Raw genomic sequence first — 22,882 nt, 5'->3', positions numbered from 1 at the left:
GGACAAGTCACTCCTCCATTGACTGTAGAAGCTTCTACCTGCAATGACTGTAATGAAGGACATCCATGCACCAACAGAGGATTCCTCTCTTAATTGACTGGAATGCGGGAACGCAAGCTAAACTGTCACCCGTGCAGCTGTGCAGGCCACGACCTCTCCTTCAGGCTCTATACGTTGCTAGGCTTACATTAGGGGCCTACAAAGCTTTTTTATGTCGGCAACATATTGCAAAGCTTCAGATTTCCATCATTTCTGAATGTTGTGCAGTTTGCCAAATTAAGATGCCTTCTGCTTTTTCTGTGCACTGCGAGCTAATTCTCAGGGGATTGTAGAATAGTTTTCAAACCAATCCAAAACAAAGCCATGATGAAAAAATTATGCAGACTTTTTGGGTTCAAGTTAACCTTCTGCAAAGATTTTCTATGCACAATAACAGATGTATGCAGAATATGTCTCTACGAGTTTCCTCTTTGAGACATGAAGTGTTGTAACAGTTCAAATTTTCATGTGAATGGGTGAGCAGTGTAAAAATGTGCAACAACTTTGTGAGGTTATGGGCCTTGCCACAAAATTCTGTACAATTTGCCAGATCAAATCTTGGTACCTGGCACACCCCAAGCTCATGCACTGTTGTGGATATAAGCACAGGGGTGGTCCTTCAGCTTTCCTGCTCTCTCCGTTGTAAGAGATGTTTATGTTTTAGTATGGGCAAGGCTCCACCTGTGAGAAGCGTTGTGGGACCTTTAAAATCTGATACTATGTTACGGTGACTGCCATAGTAATAATGCAGATCTGGCTCCTTCACAAACTAAACTTTGTAACATGGTCTTACTCTGCAGTGCATTAACAGCATCACAATCTTAGATTTAAGGAATATCATTCTTGGTATTGTCAAAAACGGTGATGCCTACCATGTAAGAGACCTGTGTCTGGCACCTAGTCCTCTGCCTTATCCTGACCTCACTTCTCAGGCTCATACCAACCCCCTCCGCGTGCCTGCTCTAACCCCTTGCATTTTATTCCAGGCCAGAATTTGTGGGTCTTCACCTACCCACAAATCGGCCCCTCCCATCTATGTAGCTGAAAGCAGAAATTCGGGCTTACTTATAAGAGTAAAATTTCACCAGTACTGACAATGTGAATCAGGGCTGGAAATGTACCATGGAAATGGATTTTCCTATGAGATTAAGTTGATATTAGGTGAACAAAATGCTATGAGCATCAGGCCCACGTTACATGGAGTGTTTTAAAAAGCATATCATACATAAATATATAACAAAATGAATGAATTAAATAAAGCATTGGCCCTAAATGTGTAAACCCACAGCTAGCCACTGATCAATGTAATAACAATATTTATACATACAGGGTTTGCATTTACACTAAGCTATTCCATGACTCAATTTCGTGAGCCATTTTTTCTGCCATTCGTAGTTACATCATGTTCAACGCACAACCTGGCAGAGGATAAGAAACAGGCCTTTCCCCTTCTCAGCCCTTTTCCTGAATTTCGTTAAAGAAGTCAATTATTACCCTTTCAGAATGTAACTCCCTCTCTTTTGATTTTAATAAGGAACTATAAAGTCGTTGGGGACTGGGCCCGCAGTGTTCTCGCTAATTTCCTAAAGTAAACCTGAAATAAATGCAACGCACCGAAGTAAAAGCCCACTCCTCGCTCCCTCTTCTGGAAGAACTCCCCCTCTGCTTGGGCCTGCACGTTAGCTTTCTTACTCATCAAAAGTTCGACGTATGGCAAGTTCCTCTTTTCGATGGCCGTGTGCAAAGCCGTGTGACCTGCGAAGACAGAATGGGTCATGAGAGGAGTAGAACCATGCCATCCTCTAGGTAGACTTACCACAAGAGGCAATGCCAGTGTGTGACTTCAACATAAAGGTAAATGAAAAGACAGCCTTGGATGAGAACACCAAGTGGCGCAGGCTTGCCCTAATAACATCAAGGGGCATATTTTTCAACAATCGTGCAGTTCAGCAAGTCACCTTGCTTCGCGACGTTACGTGATAGGAATGGGCCAGGAATAGGCCTGACTTAACACTGGACGGCACATTCCTGACTTTTCCCTGCGCTGGCACACAATGTTCTGCCTAGCGCCAATGCAAACACTATTGCACCATGGTGCAAGGGTGCCTGCATTTTAAGCAGGATTGTTTTTGTACAGGAACGGACACCGTCGTGCACAAAAAAATCCTGAGAGGAATTTTCCTCTTTTTGTGAATACATCACACATAGAAAGAGGAAGTAAGGAGGAGAAATAAAGATATTTCTCCTCCTTATGCCTCACCTGTAGAGCCGTAGCATTTTGACGCATTCCCAGGTCTACCTTTAATGGTAAATCTGGAAATGCCCCAAAATCCATGGGTGGAGCAGGGGAACTCCCCCGCTCCACCCACTGAACACTTTCTCAGGGCAGAGTAACGCAATGTACCGATTTGTGCTCTGTTGCACTTCTCTAGCTTTATCAAGCCACGCAAAGCCATGCAAGGTGGTTTTGCGTGGCTTGACAAATTGAACTCAAGTTGTGTCGCTCTGACACCACATTGTGTGGTGCAAGAGCTGTGCAACTCTTTAATAAATATGCCCCCAAATGTGGCTCCACTGACAGGGATGAGGTGCTTGCATGTCACAACACCTATGTTATCAAAAATGAGTGCTCCGGTCTTCCTGTGAGAAATTAGACAGTTGGTTGTAGGGGGTGTGAGCCCTTCTGAAGCAACAGCCACGCTTCTTGTCAGAGTGAACCACAAAAGTCACTACATCAACCTGTGCTTAACCCTGTGGTAGCCTGGCACAAAAGCAGTCAGGCTTAACTTGGCAATGGTGGCAATGTATAAAGTATTTATACATCACTCAAACAGCAATAAAGTGAAAACACCACACCAGAAAAATTCCACACAAATTTAGAAAATAGAATAATGTTTAATAAATTATTTGACACCAAAACAACTAAAATCCATCAGTAGAGCCGGATATATGCAATTTCAAAGACTTAAGGAAAGCATTGCACCTAAAGGCACAAAGCACCACTCGCGGTTATCTGGTTGTGCAAGACTGGGTGAAATCCACAAGTTCAAGCCGATGAAGATGGAGTGTGGGCTGGCTACAGGGACCAGGTTAGTCCTGATGCAAAAATGACCTTCTAAAGTCCAGCGCACTGGAGCAGGGAGAGCCCCGCAGATGGTCGTCGCTGTAGCGCAAAGATCAGACTGGGCATCACGGGTGGTCATCACTGTAGCAAGAAGATCCTGTCAGCCATCGGGGAGGATCATTGCTGGAGTTTCCCGCTGGCGATCACTGTGGGCTTTGCCAGTTGATGCTGGCGGTCCCTGTAGCATGAACTGTCAGGTTCACCAGAAGTTTGCGTTGGCAGTCAGCATGGGTGACAAGATCTTAGCAGGAAAGGGATGATTCACGGCTGTGAAGAGACCAAAACTTCAGGATTTCTTCATTTCTTCCAAGAGGAGCTCAACTAATGTCATACAAAGGGTTCAGGACTTGGGAGATCAGGAACTCATTCCAGCAGAGGCCAGCTGGGCTCAGACAGGTCCAGTTACAGGTCCGGTGCAGAGGTAATCCCAGCAGTTGCAGGGAGGCCTCTTGATCTTATTGTGCCCCTGTAGCTTAAAACAGTATACCAGCTAACTAGTCCTTGGAGTCACTCAGGTGGCCTGGGATGAAGGAAGCAGATCCAGCCTTCTATTTCAGACAGCAGGGCAGGCCTCTGGCAGCAGGAAAGTCTTTCTTCTGTAGTATCCACAGGTCCAGGCGTGTACTGAAGATTTTTAAACCTGATGCCAGCTTTGAAGTGGAAGAAGCTTCTGGAGCTTTCTCCTCACAGACGTGTCTGGAATATCTTGCTTCCCTGCCCTGGTCCCAGGATGTTTGGTGTCACAATAGCCTAGTATAAAGCTCTTCCTGTATGAGCTGAGGTGGTGTCTTTGAAGTGCAAGTAGGTCTGTATGCATCTCCAGCCCTATAATCCTGCTATGGATGGCCCATCCTGTCAACCTCCAGGCACTCTATTGTGGTTCTGTCTGGGAGGAATACACAAAGGCCAACTGCCAAGTATAGCTAGACATGTTACCCAGGAAACAGGCACCAAATTAGGACAAAAAAATCCAACTTTACTATTAAAGAGGATTTAAAATTTCAATTCCTCAGACACCAACCATGACATTGCCACCTGCTTCCAAACAAAAGTTATAATTTATTAAATGTAATAAGGTAACCCATTGTTATCCTATGAGAGAGATATGCCTGACAGTAGTGAAAAATAAATGTAGGAGTTTTTCGCTACCGGATACGTAAAACTTAAAAGTACATGTCCAGTTTTTTTTAATACACTGCACCCTGCCCTATAGGCTGCTTAAGGTCTATCTAGGGGTGAGATATGTATTAAAAAGGAAGGTTTAGGCCTAGCAAAAAGTTTATTTTGACAGGTCGAAATTGTAGATTTAAGATGCACATACAGGCTGCAATAGCTGGCCTAACACATGTTTTAAAGGGCTACTTCAGTGAGTGCACAATAAGTGATACAGTCCCACTACCAGCATTTAACTTTCATGCCCTGGGTACTTGTAGTACTACTTTAATAGAGACTTATAAGTAAATAAATGTGCCAGTGGGTTTAAGCCCATTTTACAATGTTTAAAGGAGAGAGCACTTTAGCACTGGTTAGCAGTGGTAAAGTGCTCAGCGTCCAAAAATAAATGTAGTAAAACAGGAGGGGTGAAGGCAAAACGTCTACATAGAGGTCCAAGTCCAGCGTTTCCTATTTCAGTACAGTAACATTTTAATACAAACTCATAGCTTTCCATGCAAATTGTATTTTGAGGTTGTGGAAGAGTGCTGTTTGGAATAAAACTCACTTCCTTCTTGTTGCACTGTCCCATCAACAGCAGCAGAATAGCAGCTTCAAGCCATATACCAGGGACCAATAGGGTTCTTTTGGAGCCCATTTTATCTCTCAGTCACGTACTTTTTGCAAGAAACCATTGGGAAATGTGAACCATAATGGATGCTCCGCCTGCCAATCAATGGATGGTACCCAATTCCTCTCAGTATATTTACATGAAGCAGCGCTTTGAGCTCAGTGGGTTGATGTAGGAAAAATAGGAACACATCATATACATCACATACATACAAACATAAGTTCCCAAACCCCAATACAAACATTTTAGGCTAGGGATAGTTGTAAACCAATGTAAGTAGTGAAAGGCTTAATACATGACATGCTAAAAAAGACAGACTGTGGGTTCAATAGAAAAGGCAAGTCATATTTAGGACAAACACTTATTACTCAGGAATCTTATACACATGCTACATTGTTAAGTTAGCTGTGCCGAAACACACATGAGGCCCAAGCCACATTAGAATGAGAGTTTTTCTTTGGAGCTGCACCAACTGTCACTTTCAAAATCTTCACTTAGCAGGGTGGAACAAAAGGGTGTATCCTGCCTTAGCGCAAGGGTCCTAAAAACCACAAGACATTCATATCTTGGTGAGGGGAACTGTGTAAGGGTCAGATAAGCATTTGCACAAGTCAGGGCTACAATGAGCATCATGTAACATATAATCACTTGTCGTGCAGAAAGATAGAGATGTTGAATGATGTCAATGTTACTTACCCACCCATGAGGCGACCAATAATTATGCACGTGCTCTTTTCGAGAGGTACCTCTCCCCTATTATCTTATCTGTACTGCTTGTTCTTGCTTATGTCAATGCTGAACTTGTGAGCGTAGTTTTTTGTGGTTTTTACAGTATAAATACCACTGCTTGTGAACTAGAACTTAGAATTTCAGTCATGGCCTCTATGTTGAGACTGCCTGTCGTTCCCAGCTGAAAATCGATTAAACCTATGTTACATTGTCAAATTGATCTGTCTTATTTTATTAACAGATTTCCTTCTAACAGGGTGAAAGGCTTAATGGTGTAAAGGAAGACACTGCCAAAACAACACCCCCAACATCAGAACTCTCATGATAACGCAAAATGAGATGCATCCAAGTCCATGATAGAGACGAGAACTAGAAGTTAAAGAAATTCCCAAGGAAGGGTGGAAATGGATCAAGCTATGGCTTGTGAAAAATAATAAACTAACAATTCTGTGTGTTTACACAAAGTTTCCAGGACATCCCCACAATGGGACACCCACTCCCGGCCTCTCGTGCACATTCACAATACCACACTACACTACGTTAGAATTGTGCATGTGTAAATTGGTTTATATGTGGAAATGTATTTATGCATGTGTTTGTAAACATTCTAGCCCTGACTCTATATGCATCTGAGAAGAACCAGTCAGGAAATGTTCTTTTAAACATATCACACCTGCATGCACTCTACACTGCATCAAAACTATGCATGTGTCCAACAATACTTCTCCACAGAGCAGTGTCTTCAGGCCTGGCAACATACATCTGTTCGCCCCAGAGGAAGAACGTAAACACCAAAGTCCACGGACATGTGCCCCTTTATGTATTGTAAATACATTATTATTTAAGAGTACATTGGACTGACTGTCCAAGCGCAATGACGTCACACCTCAGTGGCAATCACAGAGGTGTGAGAAAAGGATGCAAGATTCTGGAAGCGCTGCACCCTACACACATCAGAAATGTGTTACCAAAGTACAAAGGCCCTCCCAAAATGGAGTCTGGCGCCGCACTACGTACATCTTAAAAAACATAAAACCATCCTTTGAAGTGAAGTTTTTTTTAAGAATGTACATTCACTGTACTTTAATGCTATCAAGTTTGAAAGGAAGGTCCCTTTCTCAAGGATCACGTCACTGTTTTTACAATGTTCACGTGATGCAGATCCTAATTTTTAGTTTTCATAAGCAGAATCCCATGATTTTATCCATTTTACTGCCTGTAATTCAGTGCTTAATTTGTGTTTGTTGTTTCCGGTGCTGAGCACCGGCACTTATTTCTGAGGGCCGGTGCTTAGTTTTCTGTCTCACGCATTTACTGTGAGAAAAAGACACGTGGGAAAGACGGAGGAAGATAAAAACGAAAAAGCGTCAGAAAGGGGAAAAGCAGGAAGCTACAAGAGTGAGTGGCTATAAATGGACTGAAGAGGCCCGAGGTGGCTTCAGGATTAGCTGCCTCATTATTATGTGCTCGCACTTTTAATTGCAGCAGCCGCCTGCTTAAGAGGAGAGCTTTGAGCACCGGCACCTTTTTATTTACAAATTAAGCACTGCTGTAATTATGAACATATTTAAGTCTGTCGAGTTGTGTCCTGTCATGTTTACTGTAATCAACTCTTTTGCCACCATCCCTCAGTCTAGTGCAAGCTATAAAACCCCAATAGATAATGCCTCCGCACAATGTCTGCACCCGTCTCTTGCTCTCAATAATCAGCCAGGCCAGTGCTGACGGCCACTTGTCACTGTAATGTTGCGCTTATTGCTCAGATCAAGCCCGCATTAAAGGCCACGAGACACGTGGTTGTTAACATGGGGCGAGGACATCTTCCGTGTTCTCTGCATATCGCCCAGTCCAAGAGAGCACGCTCGCCGTCCACGCCCTTTTTATTTGTTCAACCCACGTGACCCGAGGGTCACTCTCACACAGCAGAACATGGCCGGATTCAGCACAATGCCACTCTGAAGTCCAGGATTGGATGCGGGCTGAGGTGGCAGATTCAGCCTGCAGAATGGCTCTGAGCCCGACTGGACAGATCAGTGTGGCTTACGAGGCGTTGCCGGGCGTGTCTGGACGGCATCCACTTGTTCCTCCTTGACTTGAACCACACGAGTCGACGACGCTGCAGCCATTGACTGACCTCTCACTGCCGCCATAGCATCTGCTCGTACCGCTGACAGTTCATGCGACCTCGCCAGAATCAGAATGTCATCAAGGGACATTCCCTGTTGCCGAAGAATGAGTTTTCTCAAAGCATTCGACCGACATCCTTGAATGATCTGTGCTCGAATCTCTTCTTGTTGGTTGAGACCCGTGCACGAGCTCACCAGTTTTCTCAACCTGGCATAAAACATATCCATTGATTCTACCTCTGTCTGTTGCGCCTGTCTGAGCTTAAAACGTTCGTAATCAGAGTTAAGTTGAGGATCAAAATGCCTATTTAAAGCAGTCACCGCTGCGTCAAAATCAGATTTATCCCCTGTATCAGGGAGAGAATCAAAAAGCTCCTGTAACTCATCTCCACCCATCAAAAGCATCACAGACCTGCGCACTGCTCCATCCGTCTCTCGGGTGGCACAAAAATAGTTTTCTAAGCGATTTATCCATAGACGCCACCTTGGCGCAGCTGTGGCTGGGTCAATCAGCTGGCTAAACGGTGGTAAAGAGGTAAGTGAGGAATGAATACTGTTGTTTAGTTGTGCTGGAAGTTGAGGATGTCCTGGTGGTTGAGGGGGGTTGGCATTATTAGCATTGTCTTGTGGTGGAGCACTCATGTTTGCACTGTCTCACTCCGGTGTCTTGCACAGGCTAAGATATCTTTTTATCTTTTGTTTTCTTGAGGGTCTGCCTGCCAGTTTGTCTTACTATTTCCTTTTCTTTTATTTCTTTTTTTTTTTACTCCGGGGAGAACACGTCCTTTCCCCAAGCTCCCCAGCCTCGGGGAACGCGCTCCTCAAACGAAGCCGTCACGCCTCCGGAGACGCTCAAAACAGAGCGCTCGGCTGAAATTGACGAACCTCGTCAATTTCAGCTGCTCTCCCGGCAGCGCGGACACGCCCTAGGGCCGGGCACTCGATGGAGCGATTCGCTCCCGCCGACAATCCTCTTCTGGGGGCGGGGCGGGGCAGGGCTCACCTTCCTGGGTTTCCCCGATTGGGAAACCACACGGCACCACCCACCGCTAGCGCGAGGCACACCACGAGGCCCCAGACTTCAATCGTCACCAGGTTGACGCCGCACCACGTGAATTTCTTTCACCCGCGGCAGCCTGCACCCCTCATTCGGTACGTGTGTTTTCTTTCCTGTACACCGTTATATATTCTGTACCTACGGCGCGATGACTCGCATCCCGCTCGTCGCCATTGTAGATGTGGCGCAGCGACATTGAAGGAACACGCACAGACTGGTATATGTGCTGCCACACTCGGAACTGCGTCACCACAGTTCCGTCCTTTATTTATAGCTTGGTGCTCCGTGCCCCTCCCGGACACGCTGAGCACGTTACTGAAACACGGAGAGCCCGAGTGGCTCTCCGTTTACTCTTTACAGACAGTAGCAAAACCCGGTGCCACTGCCAAATATCTGCCACGTATGCCTGCATACACAAGAGTTGTGGGGAGTAGTGAAACAATCAACTTTCCTTTACTTCTGTAAAGCATTGTTATGGTTGTGCACAAATGTTGTTTTGCGAAAGGAACTCCCAATTTTTGCTCTTTGCGAAATGTCAGAAATGTTTTCAACGTTCTGCAAGGTTTTTTGAGGCATTATAAGATAATATTTTCAGCACTACTAGGTAATTTTCACTGAAATCAAACCCATTGGAGGTAGAAAATGTATGCAAACGTTTTCTCTTTAGGTGCTTCTGTAGTGATTCTCTATGCATAATGGCATAGAAATATGTTAATGGCTAAAGTTAGGCAGGCTCCAGAGAGCTGAAAATGACCATTTCGGCAGAGGGAGAACTGTCTAAGCCTGGTGGGGAGCAATGACGAGGTTCCCCTGGTCCAGCTGCCAAGCAGAGGACTATATAGGATGTGACCAATGAAGCGGGATAGGGGAGGCTTCACCCGGGTGCTGCTGCTACTGTCACATCAGCTCAAACGCTAACACCAAACAGCTCTGGGGAAGATGCATATAAACAAAAGATACACAAATAATGCCCCACAATGGATGCTACATATAACATATCTGGCATGAAACAGACCATGTCCTTATTTTAATTCTTTACGAAAGTCTACAGTATGCCAACTTCCCAAGTGATATATACTATCTATTTTCTTTCACCTACACTTTAATGTATAATGGAATTTACTATGGCTTAAGAAGCTACACAACCTAATCTGCTGTTTCACTGTCACCCTGGTGTGGGATGAGGAACTCTAGAAACCGATGGAAGCAAATCAGCCGATCATTGAAAATGCGAGGTTTTCTGTTCGTCTGCACATCTGTTTTTCACATTCTTTATTCTACCACCAACCATTTTTTCATGTCTGCTGCTGCCAAGTATCAGGTGATGGCATCTTCCCTATTTTTCTGCGCTTAAGAATATAAACAAGAACTGCTCCTGTCAGTTGAGAGTGGTAAAAGACTTGTACAGTTTTCCTCACCGCCTCAAAAGGTTTAAAAAATCAATCCCTTTATCTGCTCTTGGCTTAACTGTAGATGAATTCTATCTGTGCCTCCCCAAATCTTCACTTCAGAAACTAAAGTTAACCCAAAATGCCTCAGCCCGGCTTCTATTGTATTTTTTTAAAATACACCATTTTGGCACTGTTCTCCACACACCAGGCTGTCGCCGCATGTCTGAGCTGATCAAGCACACGGAAAGTCCAATGACCTCTGCCTATTACTGAAACACAACGCCCAAGACCTTCACAGGGTCTAAGAGGTTTGAAGTGAATAGACCCCCACTGGGTCCAAGTTCTAGGATGTGTTTGCCTCTTTGTGATGAAGGAGGTTCAATTAGAGCTGCCAAGACCACCAGAGTTCTGAGAACCCAGCCCCAAATGGACTGCAATGATGAGTGTATTTAATACAATTACCAAAAATGTTATGCCAAACAGAGCCAAATTGGCAAAAAAACAAATAAAATTTACTAAGGTGGTTCCTCTATAGCTAATAAGCAATCACAGACTTAAGAGTCAAGGGACCAGACATCAAAAAACTGGCAGAAAGATCTTGCCAGTGGCAAAGTCAGTGTGCTCAAGTAAACCTACGCAGACAAAAGGTTGCACAAGGATGTAACTGTAGTATACCATGTAGATGCCAGAATACTACTGTACAGGACAAAGGTTTGGTACCATTAAGGACACATGGTAATCTCTAGGTGCCAACTTGCAATTATAAGTGCTCCTCTGGAAAATTGACGCCCCACCTGCTCCTAGTGCCTCAGTTTTGGGGTAAAAACTTGAAATGGGCACCCAGTGAATACACTTCTTGAGGAGCATGTCTAAACATTACATTATACAGGGTGAATCCCCCTTTTTTAAAGCTAAAATAGTACGATAAATAATTTATAATAGCCAGTCTTAAAACTGATGGCAAAAAATGATAACCAGAGCATAATGGAAGAACAATTGTCTAATGAACATCTTTCAGAGATGTGCCATTTTTAGAATATTTTGTCAACTTAATATTTTCAATGGACCTATTGAAGAAGGCAACCGGGCATGCATTCTTCAGTAAAAAGCTTAATAATTATGCAGAAAGGATAAACATTCTGGATGCCGAAATAGGATGGATAATGCGGAAGGGGTTAATGACTATTGGAGATGTTTCTTTTCTATTGCATATTGATTTGTATTCTTTTTCTTTCATTCTTTGGAGGTATAATAATAGTTATATTGTTTGGTTATTTTCAATACACCTCTCAACAAACATGGCATGCACTTGCTTCTCAGCTCATAAAAAAAGTGGGCCATGTTTGTAAATCAGGGCAGCTTTGAAACTTATAACGAAGCACTGTGTAAATGCTTTGCAAGGAAATCAACAGTACAAACCAACCAACCCGGCCATAAAACAGGTCAACAAGCAGCCACAAAAAACGGCCCACACGCTGACCTGTCAGGCACTGCCTGATTATTCTACAGGCCAGTCAGACCCAGCCTGAATTCATGACTACTGTGAAGCCACCTAATATCACTGTTGCAGGGGCAGTTCCGTCCATATGGTGGGCGAGCGTCATTGTCCCCCCACCCCTGTGCTGACTGCAGCAAGCATGAAAAATACAACAGAAGTGAAGAGATTTCATTACTATTTTATTTTTCATTTCAGCCGAGCTGAGTGACAGCACCGAGCGGCGCCATAGCTGCTGATTAGCTGGCTGCTCCAGTTTAAACTGCGCATGTCATTTTGGCCAGTTGTCTTGCGATAAACCTCTCCACTCAGCTGCCTTAGACAGCTGGGTGGAGAGCAGACACAGGCATCAAGGCAGCCCGCTCCAACCTATCCTGGTGCTTCTCTCATGCTGCTAACATTATCAGTAGCATGAGAGCAGCGTCGGGATTCGTGGAGGGGAGTTGGCTGAGGCTCCAGGAAGAATCCAGCTGACTACACTCAAGAAGAAACAAAGAGCGGAGGATGAGGAGGCGTGGGTAAGTATTGTTTATATTTATTTTTATTATTTCAGGACGGGCACTTTAACAAACAACGTATTACTCTGTGATGAGCTAAAAGGGTTAGTAGGAATGTTTTGGTCTCCCTTTCTCTGTGTAACAGGGACATTCAGAGAGGTAGAAGTTCGAATATCCAGGAGGATTGAGGGTCAAGAGTCTCGTGGCTGGATGTAGAACTATATAAATGATTTGTAACATAACACCTGGTACTGTTGGATACAGCTGGTGAACTGACTTCAGTCTGTAGTACAGTGTGAGCAACTCAAAGAGCAAGGTGATAATTTCTATTGCAAAAAGTGAATTCTGAATGCTGTGGGATTTAAGAGGGCATATGACAGGCAGCAGGACAGATACGATGTAAGCCTGGCAATATAATACATAATTCACTCAAAATGGTTTCTAGTATTATTTATCCTGGAGCTGATCAGGTGTGTTCTCATTCCGATGAATTAAAAAATGTCAATCATTTCATAAAGAAAAGTAGAGCATGATTTAGTGTTGCTTCTAATGGAAACAATGGCACACATGCTAATAGGGGAGAAGATGTGGCGTAATGGCCAGAGCTGCCAATGGCGTTGGGAACCAGGTTTGCATCTCAGTGTCGATTCAACATCCTCTGATTCTGGGCTAATCACCCTGTGCCTACCAAAAAAAGAATGTATCCTTCTGTAATGTACCTGGTGCTCAGGTAAAGTGCTCCAATGCGCTTGGGTCGAGTTTGCGCTATATAAAACTGCAACAACAAAAAAATTCAACAGGAGAACTTGCTAGCTGCTTGGAAACATTTAAACTATATTATCACTACATTTGTTTTATTCCTTGTATGGTATACAAAGCTTGTACAACACTAATAAGCTATTTTTTGCATTTATTGTAGAATTCCTGGTGCTTGTTTTTGATTTTTTTTATCATTTGTTTCTCTGTTTTGCACATATTTTACTTAGCTATTGTTTTTAGGGTCGAGCCTGCGTTGCACGCGCTCGCGCATGCGTATCGCAGCGAGACGCTTTAGGGTTTAGAAAAGGGCTCGGAGCCCTGTCAATGTCACGTCAGTGTTTTTCATTGGTTAGTGGGTTTGCCTATTAAAATCTGCTTGCTTAAATTAGTCGAAGGCATGCATACGTCATGCCTTTTCCGGTGGCTAGCCCTCCTCGAGCACATCGACCAAGTACAGAAAACATGCGAGGCTCGCTGTTTTCTGTCTGTCTCGTGGACTACTTTTTCTCTAATTTACTAGTGCGATTTTGCTTGGCAGAAGTCGAGCGCTTTACATAGTTAAATGCACTTTTTCGGCTTACGTACATAAATGCACTTTTGCCGATAGGTGAAAAGTCGGGTTAGGAGTTTACAACACTATCAGCTCGAACATGAGCAAACGCGAGACCCGTTGCATTGTAAATGCTTGTTTAAGTATCTCTGATGGGCTTGGAAATCGGGGCTCTGGTTTTGCTTATTTCTTCTCTCTACTGCCATGAGGATGCGGAGCGTTATCTGTTGCTCAGCATCGCCAGAACCCCATGCTCATCATGCATATCAAGGGGCAGTCTGTGGCCTCCTGCACTTGGCTTCACTACATTGGGCTATAGGAGGGGAAGCTGCTAGTTACTCAACAGCTCTTGAACTTTACTTCGGCCACATTTATATTGCATCTCTTACCGGAGAGCTTGGCCCAACACAACTCTACATTTAGTATTTTCTTCTTTTATTAAATTATGAGCGCCCTTTTCACTTATTTTTATTTTAACTAATTCTTACTTGTCTGATATCTCTCATACTTTAGTTAGCTATTGCTTGGGTTACAATAGATTTGATGTGTACAGAGACAGAGGTTCTGTTTTTTATATTATTATTTGTTCCATCTGTCGCAATAAAAATCTGGAGAGAGTACTGCTGCCACTCAAAGCTTTGCCCTTGTTCACATCACCCAGGCATAGCTTCTTAAGACAACCAGCAGCACATCATATTTGAACTATTAGCTCCATCTCAGTCTTTTAACTCACTTTGTCCACATTTATTTTGTTCTTTGTACAGTTTAGAAGCCACGCCAAGCACAACACTATTTATTGTGATAGCTCCCCGTTTTAATAGTAGCACATTTTTTATTTATTTATAAGCTTTTCCCAATAGCTCTGATGAGTACGGAGGTCAAGCCTCTGGGACTGTTTATTTCTTCTCTCTTTATCACTATTAGGAAGAGGTCATTGCCCTGTTATCCAGCACACCCCTGCCTCCGGCATATTACCCATGGAAAGCCTCTTTCAGACTTCAGGGAGAGCATCTGAACAGTAGGCATATGCAGAAGGAGTTCTTCTTTTGTGTCATCTGCACTCCGGAAGGGGTCAATCTTTGAACTCTGCCCAGGTTAGAATGCAGGGTGCTGTGTGTGCACTAACTCAGCATTGTTATCTCAAAGTCTGTCATGAAATTGTGCGGTTATACTGAATAAGCAACTACCTACATCATTATTATATGAAATCTCCTTATTGATGTCAGACCTACAAGTTCACAATTGTTTTATTAACCTTCTTACTTTATCAAATTTGCTTGAAAATGCACCATTTGCTCACTATTTTTTCAGAATTCTCTCTGGGGAGAATGTCCCCCAAACACCCCTTATGACGGTGAGGCTCACTATGCTCACTCGCTACTGGGCACTCATCCTGAACTTTTACGCCCCACCACTTTGAAATATCACCAGGCGCCACTGGCCTATTGACCACTCGGCACAACAATAGAATTACTTACTTCCCTTTTCTATGCAATATCAACCTAGATGTATTGAAAGCTTGTGAACCCTGGAACACAGCCCTCATTCCCCTCTTTGTATATTGTTCATTCTAACCATACAGTTCCTACCTTTGTAGTAAGGATCCCTGTACGCGGCATTCACCAGCTTTTCCAGATTGTCTGTCTTCTCAGCAACCTCCAACAGGAGTGGTATAGTGTCATTCTTCCCGTCCTTCAAGTTCAGCATGGCCTTCAGCAAACAGGTCTTTCCATTTTTTGGCTCTGGGAGTAAAGAAAGGGGACAGAGCTGAAGTTGGTTTTACCTTGTTATGTACTAGAGTAGTGTAATGTGGCCATATTAAAAGATCGTTATTGATTGCCATTATTTTTTTAACAATTTATCGATCTGATGATGATGTCATAAGTGATGTCATCAAAGAAGTGATTTGAGATGTTATCAGTGATGTTATCAATTATGTCATTGAATATGTCATGAGTGGTGTAATGTATGAGGTGATAAGCAGAGCACTGGCAGTACAAGTTATAGTTAGCTCATTGAACAATAATTCGTGAATTTCAGTGTTTTCTTTTTGTTTTAAAACAATAGCTTATATATTATTACAAGGCCTAACCTAAACGTCACTTTCACCTTAGGTTATTTACTGTGTATGTCAACTTTTTTTAATGTAAGCTAAAACCTTAGTTTCTTACCTGGCTATAAAATTACTCTGACCTTTATTTTTTCAGTAAATTCAGAGGTATTTTAATGTAAAGTAAAGTCGTATTACCTTGTCTGACCTAATGTCACTTTAACCTTTGTTTTTTTTCAGTAGACTGTCAAGATTTTGTTTAACATAAAGCATTAACTTATTACCATATCTAACTATAACATCACTTTAAACTTTTTTTTCAGTGAATTTCTATTTTTTAATAATAATTTTCTCTGAACTCCCTCACTGATTACACCTTTTGACTATGCGCAGCAGATGGTTGTAGACAGGGCATGGCCAACCCCCAACCACACATGGTCTCTAGGACTCTCTCACAGGTGCCAGGGGTTTGGTTACCACTTCTCCCTATACATTATTTTTTACTTAATTTCAGGACACTGGACATAATACCTATGTACTGTAAACAGCTGCAACATTTCTGTTGATGTTTCAGTGAGCCAATCAGATCGCTTGATCCAGTGGGCTCAGGACTGATCACGCTGGTCCGAGATGGACAATGGGATAAAAAGGTCGCTAGACCAATCAGATCACTTAATTTCTTTTAACTGTGGTACTGTGGGAGTTCAGGGGGTCTCCAGTGGTACCAACTGGCAACATATCACTAACTTTTTAATCTTAATTTACACCAGAATAACAAAAGGACAATTTATAAGTAAAGATCAAGCCTTCTGCCAGATTGAGTGTAATTCTGTTCAGCTGTTTTTTCTACATTACCTCCCAAAATTCCAATGGGAGACTGCATTGGGAAAAAATGTGTTTGGGGCACCTTTTTTCGCAGCCCCTGATTTATGAATCACTCCAAAACTTTCTAGGAAGGAACTAAGATCGCTAAACGTTTTCTGGGTAAAATTTGTAAAGATTTGTCAGTTGTCAAACGGTGCCCAAGTTATTAGCAAAACGCAAAATGCTCTTGCTAACTAAGCACTGAACTAACTATAACTATATAGTGGCAGGTGGAGTGGAGTGGCTATAGAGTGCCTTAGACTGCAATGCATGCAGGACTATTCTAAAACTCATAAATAATCTGAATCACCATCAATTTATTTATATCTTCGATGCATTGTATACAGAAATTATTTTTTGTATTTTTCATGGCAGCAGTCTGTTATCAATGTTTTATTCAGGACTTGCATTCAGAGCAAACCTATTGGCTTTGTCAATTCTCGCCTTATTTATAGGAACTTGTTGGACTTTTTTCCTTATGCAGGGTCACCCCCCAACCTTTTGCCTCCTTCCTCCTATTTTTTCTGACCTGTCGCTGCTGGCTCTAGGACTCTGAGCACTTTATCACTGCTGATCAGTGCTAAAGTGCAGGTGCTCTCCCATCTGAAGTTGGTATGATTGCCTTATACCTAATTGGCATAGTTAGTTTACCTGTAAGTCCCTTGTACAGTGGTATCCCTATACCCAGGGCCTATAAATTAAACACTATTAGTGGGCCTGCAGCGCTGCTTGCACCACCCACTGAAGTAGACTTTCAAACCTGTCTCAGGCCTGCTAGCGCAGGGCCTGTGTGTGCAGTTTTCTGCCACAAGGACCTGGCATCTAAGTTAATTTGCTAGGCCCAGAACTTCCCTTTTACTACATGTATGGCACCCCTAAGGTATGTCCTAGCTAGCCCTATGGGCAGGGTGCCATGTATGTAGAAGGCAGGACAGCGTGGCCTGTCCTGGTAGTGACAAACAACCTAACTTGGTGTCTCACTGCTGTGAATGCTGCCTTCTCATAGGATTGCATTAGAAATGTCCTGCCTTGTGTGTAAGGGGTATTGTCTGATTTATGAGGGGTAGCGTAGGCATGTTTGGTATGGTTGGGATGGTGAAAATAAATGCTGCTTACTGGTGTAGGTGTATTTTTTATTACTATTACAGAAATGCAACTTCTAGAAAGTGTGCCTTTCTCTGTGCTTATGACTGGTGTTTTGCAGCTTGACTCCAATCCATGTCTGGGCAGAGTGACAGTTGGGGCTTTGTGCATACTTTTCAGACACCCTGTACACAGGGAGAGTGGAGGTGTCACAGAGGTGCATCTGCATACTGAAAAGTCTTCCTGGGCTGAGAGAAGGGAGAGGCGTGCACCCCTACATTTGTAAAGGCTGTGCGCTGGCCTCACACAATAGGGTTGTTAACCCCCCCCCACTGATGTTTGGAGCCTGTGCTGAAGGAGAGAGGGGGCACTCCCAGAACCAGTTGTAACTGGCTGGAACCTCCTCTCCCTACCATTGCAAAACATTGTAAGGACTGAGTATAAGTACAGGGGGAATTTTCCCCACAATTTGGAGACTCTTGGAATCATCTTGGAACTAGACACAGAAATGCTGGTAGGACTCACCAGGAACCGCCATGGACTGCTGCTGCTGTGCTGACTGTGACCTGCTTGGTCACTGTAAAGGACTTGCCACTTGCTGCATCCTCTTTGTGCTGGCCTGTTGCTGGGCCCCTCCACCTGTGGGCCTTTTCCTTAAACTCTGCTCCCCAGGGGCAGGGTGCTGTGGCCCCTGACCCCTGCATCCACTTTCAAGCACAAGAGGTGATTCCCTTTATTGAGCTAAGCGCTGTGGAAAGTGCTTCCTTTAGGATTTCTTCAGCGCTTGAAAGCGCTTCCCCTTTTCTGGTGTTTGGCACCTTAAAAAGTGCTTATTCATTGTGGCATGAGACAATCACCGCCGTGACCTGGGATTCATTTGTGGCTTCAGCACTCTTGAGAGAGCGTGTTGTGGTGGCAGAAATCACCGCCACAGCCCGGGGAGGCTGCTGCAACTAAGCACGAGTGAGCGTGCTGCCTGGTGCCCCCGGGGCACAAAGAAAACCCTTCTTGCTGAAATCGGAGCAAGCATGCTCCTATGGGTGCCCCCGAGGCGAGGTCCGCTCTATAGAGCACCCCAGGGGCACCAGAAGGCCCTGCCGTGGGCCAGAACGTCATCGGAAGCAGGTGGGAGAGGAGGACGCCTCTCCTTTGCCTGCTAAGCCCCGGAGAGTTTCTGTTTAACTGCAAGGGTGATGGCAGCCTCACCGGAGACTCCTCGTGGCCCCCTCATGGGCCAGTGTCAGCTTTGGTGGCCTCACCCCACAGCGGAGGGCCAGTGCCGGTCCAGGGGAGACCCCAGGAGATTGCGGGCCCTAGGAGGGGCTCATTACAAGTTGGAGGCGTTGCATGGCGCCCCCTCCCCTACATTATCCAGAGGACGTTGGCCCCCCTCTTGAGGGCCGGTTGAGGCCTGGGCAGGCCCCCAGTGATCACGAGCTCCAGAGGGGCCCGTCCACAGTACAGAGGCTGTGCATGCTGCCCTCCTCTAGCCCAAAGGATATGAGAGGCCCCTGTTTTGCACAGAGGAGCACTGGGGGCCCCATTTTTCGTCCTTTATGCACTGGAGGTGCCTCCATCATTACCACAGGAACCATATACTTATTCTAAAGTTCTTTCTACAGACTTGAGGAATCCATATATTGCCTACCTGTGTTTGATGTGTTGATATATGTATGAGCATATTCCTATTATGGGCATAACATACTAATATGTTTTATGAGGTGCCATATGGTTTATGATGTTCCTACTATGGGCGTTTATGATATTCTTATGACAGGTACTTTAGTGTAATAATGTGTTTCCTGACTATTGCTTATTTTGCAGACTACTGAGTAACCTGTGTGTTATGTGTGACTACTGCTAGTTTGCAGAGTAACTAATGTGTAACGTTCTGACAACTGCTAAGGTATCAGGATACTACTGATATGTAATGTTTGTCTAATAATTGCGTTGTGTACTATACAATATATTTTCATATAACTGGCTGTTGTGTTTCCTTTGTGGTGGGGATAGTGCGTCACGTGTGGTGTGTGTGTTGTGCAAACGCTTTACACATGGGTATAGGTCTGACTGCTCATGCCAAGCTACCAAGGAGGTGAGCAGGGGTTATCTTGGATGTATAACTCCCTTGCCCTGACTAGAGTGGGTAGGTTCTGCCTGGCTGAAGTGCATACCATAGCCAACCAGACACCCCATTTCTAACAGAACTTAACTGTAGTAAATGCTGATAACATAATTTTTATTTGGTAAAGAAGTTCTTTAATTGTTTGTGAACCACTTGCTACCATAAATATGAATTGAATTTCCCAATAAATGCGTTTTCTGTCTTCAAAGATTGCCTTCAAAATATTAAAATTATATCTGATTTCTATGACAGTCCTTTGCTGCAGAGATGAAAACAAAATAGCCAACAGCTAATTACTTTTAGGAAGATTACTTTCATCTCCTTTCGAAAGCATGTTTACACTGTCTTTGTATCTGTTGTTACTTTGAAGTTGAGTCATATTTGTGAATGCTAAATATTGCAAACAGAACCGAATCCTTAGTTGCTTTGTTAATTGCTTTAGCTCACAGACAAATAAATGCAATAAATGATACCTTAACTATGTGTTCTTACACGCTCTAGGAACAGTGGGACTAAAAGAGTGTATTATTTGTAATGTTTTACAGTGTTGGGAAAAGTTTTTATCAAAATGTTTTTCTGCTCACAAATTGTCTGGAAGAAGTGAGTTAGGCATGATTATGAGTGCCTGATGGGGTATGTAATATTTATCACCCTGACAGTTCCTAGCAGCCCCCACGGTCAAACACTTGGTGACTGATCTATATTCCAGCATATAGGTGGAGACCACGCCAACGGCCCTCTAGTGTTCGACTGCAATGGGAGACAGATTTGGGGACTACCCTTTTGGATAAAGAATGGACCTATTACTGTGGACAGCTCGGAACACTCTCCCCAATGGAATGCTCCAGCTCGTTTACTTTAAATACATTCAGAGTTCATTACATCCCCTTAGAACTTTTCTAACGCAAACTGCACACTCACTCCCAATGTGCTAGATGGGGTGCACATGTGGCAGATTTTCTGCACTTCGCGTGGCTATGTCCCGCGATAGCTGAATATCGGTAGGAAGTGAGCCGGTGTTGTAGGATGTGGTGACGGAGGTTGCGGTTTGACCCCCAAGATCACCTTACTGGGATACACTGGGAAGATACCGCCCACAACGCAACTCGCCGTTTTGTCTAGGTGGCACTGTTGCTTGCAAAGCAACAGGTGTCCGTGGTGTGGGGCAGGGATCACAGACCTAGGGTAAGAGATTGGTTGCAAGACATGTCATTCTGTAACTAAGAGGTGGAATTGTGCAGTGCGATGTTACCCTCCACTCAATGCCCCAGGGACATTTGGGGCCCGCTGCAAGCATACTTATTGAGTCATCAAATCAACAACGCCACTGTGAAACCACCGTATGTGGGCTGAGAGCACTGACCATCATTCGGAGATCGTGGCGCAACGCCACCACGCACAATTGAGAGGGAACTAAAGGAGGGAATTGTGGCATGGATGGATGCGCCACACAGACCTGCGAGGTCGGGGCCTGAACTACATCACAGTGGATACTGGATTGTGTGCACACCATGACGGTGCAAGATTACAAAATAATGTTGGGAATGTTTATCACTGTTCATAGCCTACTGTTGAGCTGTGCTTGTTCGATAGTTCTCTGTTTTACTCTTTTATTTGAATTCCTTTCCTTTATGCTCGTGTTGTGTAACTGATGAAAACCAATAAAAAGAATGTTAACAAACATGTATATTTATCACCCTGATCAAATCTAATACCCCAGGGTCGAAATTTATGGAGTGCATTAAATCACACCTATTGAGAGTTTTGCCCTAAAATATTGGCATAACTTGTTGATGTTTTCTGCACAAAAATGTACATTTCCCAATATTTTCCAGGCTTTCTACCCTTTGTTTGACTTTAGCAGGTTTGACTTGTTCAACGGTACCTGAGGTATAATAGTAATGTGGAGTTTAGCAAGTGCAATGAACTATGCATTACTTATACTTCTGATTACTGTGTAAACAGGCGTTTCTAAAGGAAATCAGTGGTGTAACAAAGGCCCCCGCTGTTCAGCAGGGACCCTGAGCCTCAGGGGCCCCTCTCAACACATTATCCTGGTCTGAGAGAGTCTGGAGGGGGCCCTCATCATTCACTTTACAGGGGACCCCTTCAAGTTTAATAATGCCAGTGAAGGAAATGGATAATACTGGAGCAATGACAAACAGTTCATTGGTTTTATAAGAGAAAGCTTGATTTAATTCCCTGTGTCACGTGTTCTTGGACAGAAGCTGATTAGGAGATTTGCAGACTTGCGTATGGGAGTTAGAAATGGGAGTCTCTAGTTGGCAGTGGCTTGCACCCTGTCCAAGTAGGGTCCCATCCTTCTAATCTGTGGTGTGGGATGGGCCGATGCTTCATGTACCTCACAAGGGGTGTCCACAGGCTACGGTGCAGGCCGCATCGTTGTCATGGAGTGGCATCGTCAATGATACCAGGGTTGCTGTATCAAGCAAGGTGATGCGACGTGTGGTGCCGTCATGTCACAGTGCAGGAAGTGGCGTCATTGGCGGTGTCATAGTTGCTTTTCTTCTGTTGCAGCACAAAACACACCATTCCCAGTGCTGTTGGCAGATGAACTAGAACTCTTTGATGTTCCTGAGACTTCCAAAAGGAGGCAAGCTCTACTTCAAGCTGTTGGAGAAACTCATAAAAATAAGTCGCGTAAAGTTCAGTCCAGTCATTTCACTGCCAAAGGCAGAAGCAGCAAGCAGCAGGCCAACACAGCAAAGCACGCCGCAAAGTGGAAGTCCCTCTTCACAGGTTCTCCAGCTCTTCTTCTTGGCAGGGTCCTTAGTTCTAAAGAGTTCTAAAGTTCTGGGGTTAGGGCCCCAATCCATATACTAGTTGTGGCCTTTGAAGTAGGCAAACTTCAAAGGCAGTCCTTCCTCCTCACAAGATCCAGTTCTATCCTGCTCTGTCCCAGACACTTTTCAAGAGGGGGAGACTTCTTTGTGAAAGACAGGTCCAGCCCTATTCAGGTGCAAGTGTCAGCTCCTCCCACCACTCTAGCCCAGGAAGATCCATTAAGGCATGCAAGGCACACCTAAGCTCCTTTTTTGTGACTGTCTAGAGTGTATGAAGGAAGCCCCAGCTGTCAGCTACACAGAGGTGGATTCCACAGGCAGGCATAGGATGGTTACGCAAAAAAATGGCCAGTTTGTAAAAGTGGCATCACTAAAATATGTATTTTTAAATTGTGAGTTCAGAGAT

General features: G+C 44.1%; 1 protein-coding gene across 1 annotated transcript in view; it reads right to left on the bottom strand.

Moving 5' to 3' along the window:
- LOC138285856 (transient receptor potential cation channel subfamily V member 1-like) overlaps positions 1-22,882 on the bottom strand; it is a 342,258-nt gene that overhangs the window by 155,353 nt on the left and 164,023 nt on the right. The window contains exons 5-6 of the mRNA XM_069226332.1: positions 15,140-15,292; positions 1,654-1,794 (exon numbers count right to left, since the gene is read on the bottom strand). Coding sequence (XP_069082433.1) covers positions 1,654-1,794; positions 15,140-15,292 — 294 coding nt within the window. The remainder of the gene's footprint in view (positions 1-1,653; positions 1,795-15,139; positions 15,293-22,882) is intronic.

This window comes from Pleurodeles waltl, chromosome 3_1 (assembly GCF_031143425.1).
Source record: "Pleurodeles waltl isolate 20211129_DDA chromosome 3_1, aPleWal1.hap1.20221129, whole genome shotgun sequence".
NCBI lineage: Eukaryota > Metazoa > Chordata > Amphibia > Caudata > Salamandridae > Pleurodeles > Pleurodeles waltl.
The sequence above is the reverse complement of the archived record's forward strand: the minus strand, read 5'-3'. Positions and strand labels throughout refer to the sequence as shown.